Raw genomic sequence first — 15,531 nt, forward strand, 5'->3', positions numbered from 1 at the left:
TGTTTGTGCGCTTCTGTTCCTTTATTTCTGCGTCTCCCGGGCCGATGTGCCCCGGTCCTTCCCATCCCCCTTCCCGCCGCCCAGTTTCGGTTTCCCGCGGGAGCGGCGGCGCCGGAGCCGCTTCCCGGAATCGGTGCTGCCGCTCTCGGCCGCGGGAGGGCGCGGGCCGGGGGGACCAGGGGGAACCGGGGGGACCGGGGGGACCGGGGGGGACCGGGGGGGGCCGGGGAAGCCCGGCCGGGCCCTGAGTCAGGGGCAGGAATGGCCGGGAATTCCAGCGGCCCCGCCGGGAAATCCCCCCGCGGCACCGGGGGATGCTCCTGCCGCGACCCCCGGGGGGGCTCCGACCCCGGCCCGATGCGCTGCCCACCCGGGAGGGACTCGAGGGGAGCACAACTGCTCTCTGGGGTGACTAATAATGCTCACCGGGTCAATTAAAGTGTAAAAGGGAGGTATTTAATTAACCTTTAAGTTAGGGGGGTGTTTTATGTTAAGGACATGCTGTTTTCCCTGGGCAGGCTAGAAAAGGTGATACAGAATCAGCTGGGTTGGAAGGGACCTCCGGGATCATCCAGTCCAACCCTTGATCCAACCCCGCTGTGGTTCCCAGCCCATGGCACTGATGCCACATCCAGTCTCACCTTAAACACCCCCAGGGATGGAGAATCCACCACCTCCCTGGGCAGCCCATTCCAATGGCTGATTGCCCTCTCTGTAAAGAAATTCTTCCTAATATCTAACCTAAACCATATAGATATATGTAAAATAGAAAAATTTCATATATAAATTATGTAATACGTATGTCATTAATAATATATATAATATAAATATATATTGTCTAGAACTCCCTGCAAAATTAGCATATACTATATATATTATATAGTATATGCAAAATATAATTATAATTATACATCATCAAGCATATATTTATATCACATATATGATTTTTTATTTTCCTGGGCATGCTAGAAAGGATGGTTCTTTTGAACTTTCCGTATAAACTCGTAGTGAATACTGAAGTACAGCTGGAGCAGTTCCCTCCTGAAGCAGGATCCAGGTGGGTCGGAGGGCAGGTCTGACCCGGCCAGAGCTCCCAGTCCCTTGCGAGTCCAAAGTTCCTTTTTTGGGGGCCCCGAGCTCGTGCTGCAGACTCGCGCGCGGACGGCGCGTGGTTCGTGTCCTCTCTCGTGGGCAGTTCCCTCACTCCCTGAGCAGTCTTTGCACACTCGTTTCTCCCCGCTGTCCCCGTGTGTCCCAGGGCCCGGCCCGAGCCCGCTCGCCCCGTTCCCTTTCTCCTCCCTTTGGCCGCTCGGAAGCGCCCGCACCGAATCCAGGGAAACCTGACCCGGGAGGTTTCCCGGGAGCGCTGGCCTGGCTTTAACTCCCGTGTGGCCGCACCCAGGGCTGTCCCGCTCCGCCGGTGTCCGCCTGTTCTCCAGGCACGGCCCTTCCCAGCGGCACATCCCGCTCCGGGCGGTGCCGAGCGCGGGGCTGGCCCCGGGGATTGCCGAGCACGGACGGGGCTCGGGCTCAGCCCGGGGGTCGGAGTCACGGGGAAACGGGGCTCTGGAGCCGGAGGAGCTCCGCACACCCCAGGGAAAGCCCTGCCTGGGATTTTCCCCGCCCCAGAGCTCTCCGGGCAGGGCTGTGCATCCAGCGTTTGCGGTCTCCTGTTGCCACCTGCCGCCCGCCGCCTCCTCCTGCTCCTGTGCGGAGACTGCTCTGCTTTGGGAGCGGGGCTGCGGGCACAGTAAAGGGTCTGATGGATCAGCGTCTGCACCAATAACTCACAAATAATCATCTTGCTGATTAATCCTCTTTTCACCAGCAACTGTGCTCGCTCCCCTCATCTTACGGAGCTGGAATGAAAAGCTGTATTTTTCCTTAATAAAATTTGGATAATGCCAGAAAACACTGGAAAAATCAGTATTGATGTGGCAAGAAAATGTTTTGTTTCTGTGTACGCGTTCTGGTGTCACAGGATTCTCAGCCGTGCTTCAGCCGGGGTCCCCGGGGATGCCCCCAGGGAAGGAGCAGGGACTGACATGTTGTATCAGGGCCTGTCTGACCCAGGAATCTGGAACACATTAAATCAAACCCTCGGCATCACCGTGACTGACCACAAGTGCCTTGCTCGGCTGCTCAGCTTCTTTTTTCAACGTGTCAAAACTGGGAAGTTTTTCAAGAAGCTTTTTCTGTGATTAAAGGGGACACTGGAGGAACCTGCCTCTCCCTCTGACCGAAAATCTCTTCTCAATTTGGTTCTCATTTCTTTCTCTTATATTTGAAACTTTTTTTTTTTTTTTTTTAAGAATTAATTTTTGCTGGGATATTTATAGCAAGACATGCAGTCATCCAGGGAGCTAGAGGAAACGTGCAAGCTCAGCTCTGCCACGGGCAGGGGGGGCACCTTAATGAGCACTTGGGTTTTTAATTCATGAATCATTAGAAATAGCTTCCAGCAACACACTTGCACACTCACCTGAAGGATCCAATTCCCCTGACTCTGAGAGATTTTACAATAACTAGATTTGCTAAAGTGTGGGAATAGTTTAGAAGAAATTTAGGGGGAAGGGGAACGTCAGAGACAAACAGTTATTCACTTTATTAAAACTAGTAAAGATACAGAATAAATATTTTCTCCAAGATACATATATCTGTAAAATGTAATATAATTTAGTTGACACCATAGAAATAAAGTCATATCACTCTAAACACTCCTATCCATTAACTTTAAAAAACCCAGATTTTAACACAAAGGAGGAGTACTTCTTTAATAAGTAAACATTTTACTGCTCATATAAATTTTCAGCAATTTTAGAAACTTCTGACTCTATGCTCTTGTGGGTTTTAATGCTTTTTGGATGAATGTCATCAGCTTGTTTATAAATATCGTTGCATTCCTTCTTTCTGTATCACATTTCCCCTGAAAAATCAATCAAGAAAATGAAATTGATTAATATTTAATCATTATTTAGAGCTTTTTCATCTCAAAGTCATTTTATGAATGATACAATTTTCCTGATCACACATATGAATCCTTAATTTAGAGGTGGAGCAAGTGGGAGACTAGAACAAGGGAAGGGCATAAACATGAAATAATGCCAGGATTTATTCTTCCATGTATTAAAAACAAGCCAGTAAAAAAATTACTCTCTTTTGTAGACATAAGGGCTCATCTATGAATTATAGATCATATTTTGTAACATCTCTGCTGTGGGATCTCTGGCAGACAGTGAATAAATTCCTACCTCTTTTGCCAGGCTGGGAGTGAGAAATTGCTTCAGTCTTTCAAAATTTTGGAAAAAAGCACTGAATTTTTTCATAGCTGGATAAGTTTTCAGCCGTTCTGTCCCTTCAAAGATTGTGCTGATACAATTCACATCCTAAGACGAAAGAATTAGCAAAACTGATACAAGAATTTGTAACCGTGAGCTGCAATAAGTTTATTAAAAATCATTGGGGGAGATGCCCAACTGCCTGGGTGACAAATTCATTCTTACTGACTTTTGGGCTCGAGTTTGCAAGCGACTTAGGCAATTGTGTGTATTTATTTGATGTGCATACTTATGTACTCTGGAGGCAGAAACCTGGCAAAGTATCTGCTGGAGTGTGTTTTGTAATGTCCAGATGAACCATCTCATTGTCTAACGCCTCAGTCCTTCCTCTTCTGCAGCCATCTGAAAGCCAGTTTGATTTCTCACATCTGCTCGTGCCTCTCGAACACAAGAGAAAGCAAATAAATGAACCTGAAGGTGCTGCAAACACAAACTGTGCAACAGCTGCCACCTGCCTGCCAGGAGAGATGGGGACAAAGCCACCCTCGCACTTCCCAGCCTGTGTCCCATCCCAGGTGTGGCCACACTGGTCCTGTGCCACAAAGTGGGAGCTGCCTTTGGCCTCTGAGACCTTGTGGTCTGGACAAGGCCACCAGAAGAGGGAGGAGGGACGTGGATGGAAGCCGAGCAAAGAGTGATGATGGTCACACTCGCCAGTGCGGGGCTGCTCGGGAAGAGCTCAGCTAAACTCACAAGGAAGGAAAGAAGGAGAGGACACGACCATCAGTGGCAGGAACAGACTGAGGTGTCACAGGAGGAGAAAGTGATGAAAAAGGGAGAAAAAACTAATCATCGAGGATCAGAGGAAATGCAGCAGCTGCTGAAGGTGCCCGTGACACCCACGACCAACGCGTGGTCCCCTGTTAGTCACTCCTGGTGCTGCGGGGTGAGTAAGATCATTCCTCCCACAGCCTCGCTTGGGAAGCCACTTCTGCTGCTGCTGAACAGCAAACTCAGACCTCGAGGAATTCTCTGTCACCTCTGGCTCCAAAGCACTGGAGAGAGGGAAGCAGCTCATCTCCCCAGAGGGAAGCTGGGCACTGGCACAATGGGCACCTCCAGGGACCTCATCAGGGAAAGGGACAAATGAGCTGCCAGCACTGGGCACTGCTGATTCGGGGTCAAAATCTCAGAGTTAAAGCCAGCCCAAGCCCCAGCCCGGGAAGAGAGCTCATCCAGACAGGATCCAGAGAGAAGTGACAGAGCTGGGAACTTTGCATCTAATTTGCAAGGAATGGGCTGGATTTGACACCAACAAACTCCCGTCCTCCTGTACTTGCTTAGGACACAAATGGGAATTATCCTGCTCCTTCAACAAATCAATGACTTAGATTGCACTCCTACCAGCAGCCCTCTGGCCACACTATGAGCTGAAGAGTTCTGTGCTGGGCTGTGATCTGGGGAAACCAAGAATCTCATTGATGCACAGCAGAGAAAAAAGCCTCATTAACAGTGTGTGCATGACCAGGGAGGTGCCTAAAGTCATCTTAGAAAGAAAACCTGAGAGGAGACAGGAGACGTTTCCTGGAGATGTAGAAGAAGATGGCAAATCCACCAGGGGGAGTTTGATCTTTAGGACAGACCTTGTTCCTGGGCACCTGCCTCTGGTGTCCTGTTCAGGGCACACTGACACCATCCTTCAGACAAGACCAGGTAACACCACCACTTAATCCCCTTCCTGGGAGTAAGGCTTTAAAAAGCCCTTTCTAGAAGCAGACTAAGTGAAGTAGGCTAAAAAGAAGAATTTTTGCAGACACGCAAGCAAGAAGTGTGAACAAGTTTTCTCTTTCCTTTTTAGCTGTCTTTCATTCAAAAGCTGGTTCAGAAAATCCCTCCGTGTGTGTGTTCTGCAGGAGATTTACAAAAACACACAACAAGAATAGTTGCTGTCCTTTTATATTACAGCAACTTTTTTGACTCAACATTTGCTTGTTTTTAATAATGTTTTATATCTAACTACATTGTATGTCTTACAATATCATTTCATATCTTATAATAGCTACACTTAAAGTAATAATTTACTCTTAAATACAAATAGAACATTTTAGAAGATAACAATTTAAAAAATACCTCAATTTTCAATGAAGAAATTTATGAAAATGTTAATTTTATTTAAAAAACCTTTTACTTACATTTATATTGTCTGGAGTTTCAATCCTCAGATTCTGAAAAATAACATATTAATTCATCTTCATTAACACTGATAAAAATACAATATCACATAGATTGTTTGACTTTCAAAGGAAGTTAAATATTCAAGAACAAGAGGATTCAGTATAATTAATTTTGGATTAGAAAAATGGAAATTGAATTTACCTGAATGTCCTTTGCCATTACCTCCCACATTTGCTGTAGAAGTGTCAGTAATTCAGCCATGCTGCTCCTCTGGGAAGCAGCAGAGATGCCTGCAGCCAGCAAGAGAAGGTAGAGATGGGTTTTCATCCTCTTGATGTGCTCAGAGGACCTCTAAGTAGCTCTGGACCAGTCCACCAGTCCTCTACCATTTTATGGTCTCTACAAGGAAATAGCACTTCAGGTTGATTTGGTAAACTGATTGAATTAAAAAAAAAAAGAAAGCCATTTGTTGAGGTTTTCTGGAAGAGAGAGGTTCCAGTAAATTTGGTGTCTAACCTTGGGACAACCTCTTTACCCAATCAGCATTTCCATGGAAAGAAATCTATAAATATCTGTTTTTTCAGCTTGAAAATCAGGAAAGCATAGAATGACCCAAAGCATGACCAGGCAGTTGCCACCTCCTGTAGCAGTTGCTACAGCTCTTCTCTAGAAATCACAGCTTCTTTGGCCACAGCATGGGGCTGGCTGAGAAACAATGGGAAAAAGACTGGTACAAGAAAAAAAAAAATCCAACAAAATCCCATGGAAAATATGTGGCTCACTGCATATAAAGGGAAAGTTACAGCATTTGTGCAATACTTGTGGCAAAATTTTGGCAAAATGTAGGCATTCTGTAAGAGTTAATTAATTTCAAGCAGGAGAAGCCACTGCCCTGCAGTGACAGGGTGGCCCCAGGGATGGGCACAGCAAAGTGGCCCCTTTTGGGTGGGAAAGGAGGGATGCAGGGTGTCCTGAGCGAGTCAGCCGTGACCCCATGGGCACAGCTGGTGCCACAGAGTTGATTTTGGGTCAGGACAGTGGTCCCCTTACTGCCCCACTCTCTGGCCAGGAGCTGGCGAGGGTGGAGCCCACCAGGTTTGCGAGGGTCACTCATCGAGGGCACCGTGGTGTGTTACCTGGCCAAACCAGCCAGTGGCTTGTGCTTCCCACTTTCCTGGAAGCTGGAAAAACTCCTTTTTTATTTCTTTTAAAAAAGGATGGGTTTATTTCACAGAAATGAGGGCAGTGGCCGGGGTGGCTGGAGTCCAGCTCTGTGCCTGCTGGGCAGGGGCAGATCCGGCGGCTCCGCTCGTGGGACCTGATGCCACAGCACTTACCAGTAAGTGCCTCAATATCTCAATACTTTGAATTGGGGAAGTCAAAAGTCACCAGTGGTTATGTGGCTTAGCTCAAGCTAATCTGTGAGCTGGCTGCTGCCCTCTTCACTGCATCTGTGTGTCATCTGGAACAAGAGTGGGCTTTTTCCCACACTTGGTGCTTATCTGTAGAACTTTCTCATCACACAGCTCTGGGGATTGTGTCCTTGTAGGAATGTGACAAGTAATAAGGAAGAAGTTTTTTACAGTGAGGAGGTAAAACACTGGCACAGGTTATCAGGAAAAGCTGTGGCTGCCCCATCCCTGGAATTGTCCAAGGCCGGGTTGGACGGGGCTTGGAGCAACCTGAGATAGTGGGAGGTGTCCCTGCCCATGGCAGGGGGTGGGACTGGATGATCTTTCAGGTCTCTTCCAACTCGAACCATTCTATGGACTCCACACCAGTGCATACAAGCCATACAACTGAAAATATTAAGCCCTGCTCTTGGTTTTTGGTGCTTTGCAGTTGTTTCTTTTCATCTCCCTCAAACTCACACTGATTTTTCAGGCGAAGCTTCCTCTTCCCCTTGGCTGGAACCTGGGCTGTACCTGCCAGCCAAGCTGAGGTTCAACCCCACCATTAGAGATCTCTGTGGGCAACTCAGTTTTGACTCAAGGTTGGTTGGAAAAAACCACTTTTTTCACCTTTTCCTTGGCTGACAGTTGGCCCATCCCATATCACAGTGAAAGGGATTGCCTATGGGGCCAAGGCCACTGCCATGTCCCCCCACCTCAGGTCTCCCTGTCCTGGGGCCCCTCAGCACAGAGAGCACATCTGTCTCCAATTCCATTCCTGGCCAGCACAGCTGCCAACAGATTTTGTCTCAGGCCTTTTTGAAAAATGAACTTGACATTTATGACCACTTCTGCAGAATCTTATCACTGTCTCAGAACTTTGTATGAACTGTATTTCTTTTCCCTTTTTAAACTTTGCAGGAGGTAATTCCCAGTTCCCAAGAGTTCACAGGAATTTTTGTGATGTGTAGCAGTGTGAGCTGATCTTTCAGCAGGGTTTTGCCCAGCTCCAAAGGGACAAGGCTGGTCCTTCACCACCGTTTTACCACTCTCTCTTCTTGTGACATATTCCAAAATCACTGCACTTTTAAATCTAGGGATTTTTGCTTTTCCCCTTTACTTTCCCCCCCTCTTCTGCCTCAGATAACAGGACTGCTCTAGTGCCTGTTTTTCTCTCTAAGCTGGCTCAGTGCCCCTACACAAACCATAGTCCCAGGTTCGTTATTGTTCAGATGCTTTGGGGTTTTGTTTTTCACTTGAATGCAGGGTTAAGAAGCTGAAGGATGATGTAAAAAAAATAAAGGGCAACGTAAGCAACAGGTCCTGACCTTTGATACCTGTAATTCTGGAATTTGTCTGATCTGTAAGTATAGGCAGAGTGAAGGCACCACAAACATGGGTAGAATTGGTGGGAACAGGAATAAGAGTAAGCAAAGAAAGTATTTCAGAAGAAACTCTGGAGACTGCAGTAAAAGACAGTGAGTGGAAATCCAAAGTGTTGGATTTGTCCGAAGTGTTTCTGTTTGAATTTGGAATGATCAGGAGGATGGAAGTGAACAAATAATCTAATAATCAGCGAATTCATGGCTTTTCATACTAATGAAAAAGGTATTTCAGTGGGAGTCAGGTGTGATAAGTGTTCATGTTGCAGCTGATTTAGGAATATTATTGAAAAAAGGAATCTGATGATGCTACAAGTGCGAAAAGAAAGTTATCCCAAAAGCTGTGCAAGGTGCTGCTGATGCCAGCAGGGATCATCCTGGGCAAGGGCTTCTTTGCATCACAAAATGGTGATGACTCCTGCAGGTATGTGCCTGCATTAGCTTGATAAACTTAGCAAGTGCCTTGTAAGAACTGAGCTGCAACTGTTTATAGGAGCTGGTTTTGCTCTTTCATCTAGATGTGTGAAGTTATGATGCTCAGGTAAGGTTTCCTTACTGGGGCAAGTACAAAAGGCAGCATGGCTATGGTGCAGTATCTCGTGCCTCTCTAACCTCCCAAGCCCAAGAAAATGGAATTTCTGAAAACCAGGGAACATCTGCAGAGATGCTCTGGAATACTTTCTCACAGTGGTTATGTTCCAGTATTTTGTGCTGGGAGTTTAGTTTAAAGCAATCCGGTTGAAACAGAGTTTTCTCCTATCCTGGCGAATTTTCTGATGCCCAAACTCACCCACCTCCTGGAGTTGTAGGAAGTGTTTTAACCTTTGGTGATGCTTTCACTTCTAATAGACAGCAAGGGAGAGAAGCCAAGTGAGTGCAAAAAGCAGGTCACTAGCAGGAAGTCCTATTCACCATATTTAAGGAATGAATCCTTGGCTTTTTGCTGCCTTCCAGCAGCACGTGGCCCTTGCAGAGGTGGCTGCTGCAGCAAGGCACATGTGCATGTGCAAATCCAGGCTGGATGCTCCAGCAGTGAGCAGAATTCCTGCTTCCAGCAATGGAGAGCAAACATGAACACCTGGACTTTGTTCTTACATCCAAAAGTAGTGGTGCTCCATGGTGCTGCTCCTGGAGCCCCTCTGCCATGGAACAGCCCCGGTGCTCGTTCAAAAGCCAGTCCCAAGCCAGGGAAATTGTGAAATTTAATAAACACTGGTCTTGACCTGAATTACATGAAATAAACTCCTTTCCTAGGAAGCAGGTTGTTAGGAGGAGTTTTGTTTACAGTTCCATGACATTCCATAGGAGTCACTGCTTTCTGGAAAAAATATGTGCCGTATCTGAGCAGTTCTCTCACGGCTCCCATCTAATGCTGTCACTGCCACCAGTGAGACTCTGTCAGGTCCCATCTCAGAGCAGCTTGGCCGAGCTGCTGCACAAAAGGAGACACTTCCTATAGAGAAAAATAAAGGCAGATGAGAAGAGGAAATACAGGGAAAGGAAGGTGATCCAGAGGAGAGAGCTGTTGCTCCAGACTCAGCCAAAACTGATGGAAATGTGGACATCATTTGCTGCTCACTCGCTGCCCAGGGCTGAGCAGAGGCACAACTGCTGGCTGGCCCAGGCTGTGTTGGGAAGCTTTTTAGCATCATGGGAAATGCCAGTGGGAATGGTAGCCAGGATAGTTTAAAAAACCACTAATGCCATTCTGTAGCTCCCTGAAGTGCCGAGGCAGAGGAGCAGTGACAGTGTTCAGCAACTCCTCCTGGCAGCTTTAACACCTCTTCTGCTTTCTGAAATCCTTGTGCCTCTGTGTGGACAGACCCACGGCAAGGTGATGAGAAAGAACAGTGGAAGAATACACTTGTAAGTATGAGCTGAGCTTATGCAAAGTTGCATTCAAATATGCTTTAATTAGAGATATCCTCTGCCTAATTAGTTAATTAAGCTCCAAGGGTGGTTCTTTAAGCAGCCAGTAGCATTTTGTGCTCTTCTGATGAGGTTTAGCTTGGTGTGGGTGAGCAGTATTGTCCCCACTGTAGGTACAGCACACTATAACTCACACTTTTAACAGGTTTTAGCACAGTTTGGAAGGAAAGATGAGCTCTTAGCATGATAATATTACAGTCACTCAGCAATGATTGGTTGAAAGGGCTTTGTCTTGATTAAGATTGTAGAGTTTCTGCAAACATGTGGTAAAATGTTGACTTTGATGCTGCTTTTCCATTTTATGCAGAAAGCTGAAGTGCCACATAAAATAATAGAAAAAAGCGATGTTTTCCAGCCTTGTCTCACTTTTAGCAGCTGTGCATCGTTTACAGTTACTTTTGAAAGCCAACATTCAAGTACTTAATACCTTCTGCGTGGGGCAGGATTCCGGCTTCCTGCATGTCCCAGGATGCATTGTTGGTTCCCTGGGAGCTGTGTCAGAAGGGCACATCTGTTTAGAGAGGTCCCTTCTCATGTTTGCTCTTTCAGAATCCATTGTTTCACTCTTGTCTTGTCTTGCTAAACCTCCGGCCGTGACTAATGGCCTGGGCTTGGCTTGTGGGCCAGTGTCTTCCCGTTTCCTCTTTACCACTGGAGTTGTTTGAGATGTATTGGTGTGAAGCCTGGCTGGATTAGCCACTGCCACACTGCTAATACCAGTGCCTGGATTAACCCTGGCTTTTCTCAGTCACCCAGACAGGAATCTCTTTGCTGTGCACCCTTCCATTTCTTGTAAGATTTTGTCCGTCTGTTACAATCTGATGGTTCCTTGGCCATAATTAGCTCAATTACTTAATCCTGTTGTTTATTTCATTAACGAGGGTCTATGACTTCCCAAAAATATATCTGTGCCAAGCACTTTGCTTTAAAACTTACACAATGTCTAGCTGGGCAGGTCCTCAAACTACTTCATGCCCCCAAAGCCAGCTCAGTGAATCCACTGCATTTCATTCAGAATTCAATGTATGCTTCCATACATTAGCAAAAGTGTCGTTTTCCTCTGACACTTCAGATTTTTAAAAAAGTAGTATTTTTATTTAGGAAAAGTAACTTGTAGATATATTCTTCACTTCATGAAAAACACAGTTTAGGCAATCCTGTGCAGAAAAAAAACAAATCCAGCCTAAATTAGACATCCTTTGCTACCACCATTGTTTCTCTTTGATATTTATCACAACTATATTTCTATGGCAATAACCCAGAGACCTGCCTTAGGTTTTGTTTTGGCCTGTCATTGGGTCAACAAACACTAATTTCTCACTCTTTGCCACATAATTGGAAGATACCATGGGTATTAAAATAAATACAACTGCTCTCACAGTAAATATATTAAATAAATGAAGAATGTGTATCATGCATGTACACTGCACTGCAATTATGTTGTGGAATTTCAGGTAAACACATTGTTTCCAAACTTAATTATGCACATATTTAAAAGAAAGCCTTCTCTCCTTTTTTTCTCCTGCCTTCAGAAAATAAATATTTGACAATTTTGTAAGTGCCTGCAGGAGAGCACATCAATGGATCTGCCTCTTAATCTCTATTTTTTTAATTTCACTCACATAGCCTTGACTTATCCTCTAAATATTATAATGCACAAATGCCACAATAAAATGAATGATTTTAAGTTCTTTTATTCATGATCATCTCGCACATTAGGACTCTGTACAAATATAAAAACTCTGTATAAATTAATTAAATATGGTAATACCAGCAATAAGACATAAATATCTGACAACACACATATGAGACATTCATGTTAATGTTGTGCTGTCTCTTCATGGTGCTCTGTTCCACCAGAACCAGCTCTAGTGTTGGGTGAGAGGTGTCTGAGCACCTGCAGTGCCAGCAGCTCTCAGGAGGACTTTGTGCAGTCCTCATGCAGCTTTTGGAAGTACTTTGTGAAGTGCTCCAGGGCTCTCTGCTGGGGCATCTCTCTCATCAGACAGGAATGTTTCTCCTCAGGTTCCTGGAATAATGATGATAACAACAGGTAACAGTGAAAATATGGGAGAAAACAAGAAGAGCATGTTGCTGAGATGCTGTCTGTGGTGGTTCAAGAGGGTGTGTCATCAGAAGGAAAGAGAGATCTGCATGGATGTACAGACAGAAGACACTTGAGTACTGGGAATACTTCCTTCTGGCTGACTTCACTTACTGAGGTGTGGCTTAGGGCCTTTCCTTATTAATCTCCTGGCTAATGACAAGTTCCAGGATTTGTCTGCAGGTGATGCACTTTTTAGAAAACTCTAACTTCCATCAAGACCCTATGAATTTCAGGTATTTTCTGTAAAACCTTTGCTGAGCAGCAGCTGCAATGTTCAGCAGTGCAAAATTAGGAGTGTACAGAGATGGCATCAAAATGTTGACTTTAGTTGACCAGAATGCTGAGTTGCTTAATTTCATGTTTTGAAAACAAATGAGTGGTCCATTTACAGTAATTTCACTTTTTTACCTGGAGTGTCTCTGGGCAGGGGGGTTAGAACTTGATGAGATTTAAGGTCCCTTCCAACCCAAACCATTCCATGATGCTCTGACTATAAATAATTGATGAGAAACTTACTGTATGTCCTTTATTTACAGCTGATATTATGTGATTCATGTTTTTCTCCAACACGGAAATGAATTTTCTCATTTGCTCATTCTTAACTTTCAGCCCTTTTATGGTTCTTTTAAGTTGACAGGGAACAAGGTTGCACTAAAAAAAAAAACAAAACAGGAAAATTATATTCTGCCAGACAAGTTAACTTTTATATGCAGTTAGTAAATATATTCCCTCTTAGTGAGATTTGGTCTTTTTTAGCTTCTCACACTTTCCCTCAAGATCTGCTACAAAGCATCATCATTCTCCAAATAACTAACAACAGCAGTAATAAGGAAGTTTAAAAGTCTTACCTGAAATTTCCCCTTGGGTACTTGAATCCAGGTCTAAAATTTTAAAAAAGAATATACTGTTAGAAGGTATTTCTCCTCTAAGTGACTGCCACATTGTTAAACATCTCTAAGTACATATCATCTTCATCAGGTTTTCTATTTCTGAACTTCCTTTGGGGAAACAATTACAGCACCAGCTTCTGAGGAGAGTTTGACACGCAGTGCCTTGAGCATCTCAGCTTTAACAAACAAGACACAGGACGCGCAAACTAGAGCTGAAACCAGCGTGGGCTTCACTTTATATTTCCATTGAAAGAACTGCAGAAAATGAAGAAAAAGAGATAGTGACCCACCTCCTCGTTCGTTAGAGCCTTGAGGTTTTCTTGAAATTCTCTTACTGCATCTCCCATTGAGCCAGGTAAGCAGCAACTCACTAAGAGGATAGAGAGCAACAGCATTTTGGCTTCGAGGAAGGCTGTGTTTGATTTATGCACCACGCACTGCCTATATATACTCATGTACACCTTGAATATTAAATGAAAGGGAAAGTTTTCTCATATAGGAAAAGGCACAAGACCATAGTGTGAATTATCATAGGCATTGTGGGATGCCTCAGTGGGGACAGGTTGGGGGTTTCCTTCCTTCTGACATCAAGTAAGGGGAAAATACCTTTGTGGATAAGAGATGTCATTTTCTTACACAATATCAAAAACTCATCACAGGAAAGAGGAGCATTCCTTGTATAACACAGATCTTTATGTGGTTCTATTCTTTCTTTTGCATCACATAATCAGAGAGATGGAGATCTGAAAAGCTAAGTAGTTTTTACATCCCACTCAGTAATATGCCATCCTTTCTTCAGTGGGATTTTCTAACACGAACTGTAGTTCTAGGCAGAGTAAAAAATAATAGCAACTTCTTAGATGTACACAGACCATAACACCACTTAAACAATTTGAATTCTTTAGCCTTCCTTCCTCACGCTCACTGTTCTGTGAAATTCAGCACAGAACACATGGCTGGGAAAGGCATGGGTTTCATGAGCAGCAGCCCAACAGTGAGAGCATGGCAGGTATTAATGGCAGAAATTAGCTGTCCTGGCATCAAGGCAAAACCTTGTCCTTCAACGTAAGTGGAAAATCTCTATCCACTGGAAAACACTGAAGCGCTTATAAGTGGCTGAAATCTACTTTCAGATGCCTGGCGAGGGCTTGTGAGAGGGTAACAGTCAGTCATTAAAAGGTTACAATTTTCCAGCAGAATTGGACTAATTATTCAATGATGTGAGAAGAGTCATCTGATTTTCCACAGCTACCTGCTTGAGAGTCATAGAAACAGAGAAGATTTTGCACATCAAATTATTAATTTCTCATTACATCATTTTATGAGCAGGTCTGTTTTTGTTGAAAACACTGCTTAACTAAATTTTTTATTTATTTATTTTTTTTAATTCTTGTCCTAAAACTCCTCAAGGAAAGTGTAACTACGGGTTTAAAAAGCCCTCTTAAAAGGATCTTTTGATCCTTACTGAAAAAGCTCCTGATAAAGCTTTTAACACTAGGCTTATGGAGCATCCTGTTGTCAGGGCACATCCAAAGAAACATAAGAGGTCCCCAGATGAAAATGTTTGGCTCCCAGAAGAGCATGTGGGAAATAATACAACATACACTTACATTCCTTCATAGAAGTCAGCATTTGACTGCTCTTAGTTTAGAATGGAAATATAAAAGTTTGTAACCACTATTTGTTCTTCTACTAAATGTTCCAACCAGATTGACAGATTTCTAGAAGGGATGACATGATAATATGCATTGCAGGAAACAGTGACTGAGATAGTCCCTTCTCCTCCTCAGCTCTTCATGTTCACACCCTTGCACTCACAGATTTATAGACTCTGAAAGGCTGATAACTGTGCTGGTCAGAGGAGACCGATCACAAGTGAAGAAATCATTCCCACTAAACCATCCCATGGTAGCATAAACACACCCACTCTTTAGAGAATAGACTTTGTATTGCTGGGGAAATGGTGAAACAGGAAACTTAACAGAAACACCGCCAACAGCTGTCTCCTAATCAACAACTTTTGGAGAATATTCCGGAGGTCAGACTGGCTGCAGAGTCAGGACATGGTCTGAGCATCATTTAAAAGCAATGCGGAAAAGTGTTGCACTGGAGAAAGCAGTGACAACAGAGCCTTTTGGCATCGTGCTGCTGACCAACTGAGTCATACTGAGGCAGCTACAGGGCAGGAGGCAACAAAAAAATGGAGTATAATCTGGTGTCATCTCTTCAGAGGAGTTGTATTTGCTTCTGAAAGATGGGTGTGGGTTTTATCTCTGGCAATATCTTTGCAGTCTATTGTGCCAATATGGACCCTAATTTCTTGTCTCAAAATCTGAAGTGGCCAGAGCTTATGCTTTGTGAACCTTTTCCGCACTCATA

At 44.4% G+C, this 15,531-nt stretch overlaps 1 protein-coding gene and 1 long non-coding RNA gene across 2 annotated transcripts; one reads left to right on the forward strand and one right to left on the reverse strand.

The window, feature by feature from the left end:
• The first annotated feature begins 373 nt into the window (after window positions 1–373).
• On the forward strand, window positions 374–2,292 carry LOC113947335. Its single transcript, XR_003527678.1, has 3 exons — window positions 374–408; window positions 974–1,057; window positions 1,982–2,292. It is a non-coding gene; the product is annotated as an uncharacterized LOC113947335 (long non-coding RNA).
• A 541-nt stretch (window positions 2,293–2,833) lies between these two features.
• Window positions 2,834–5,780, reverse strand: LOC113947194 (interleukin-5-like). The gene is made up of 4 exons (XM_027643518.1): window positions 5,655–5,780; window positions 5,471–5,503; window positions 3,252–3,386; window positions 2,834–2,926 (listed from the first exon to the last, which is right to left on the reverse strand). Exons 1-4 carry the CDS (start codon window positions 5,778–5,780, stop codon window positions 2,834–2,836), a joined length of 387 nt encoding a protein of 128 aa, XP_027499319.1.
• Window positions 5,781–15,531: the final 9,751 nt, after the last annotated feature.

Source organism: Corapipo altera, unplaced genomic scaffold (genome assembly GCF_003945725.1).
Source record: "Corapipo altera isolate COAL_440 unplaced genomic scaffold, ASM394572v1 75, whole genome shotgun sequence".
NCBI classification, from domain to species: Eukaryota; Metazoa; Chordata; class Aves; order Passeriformes; family Pipridae; genus Corapipo; species Corapipo altera.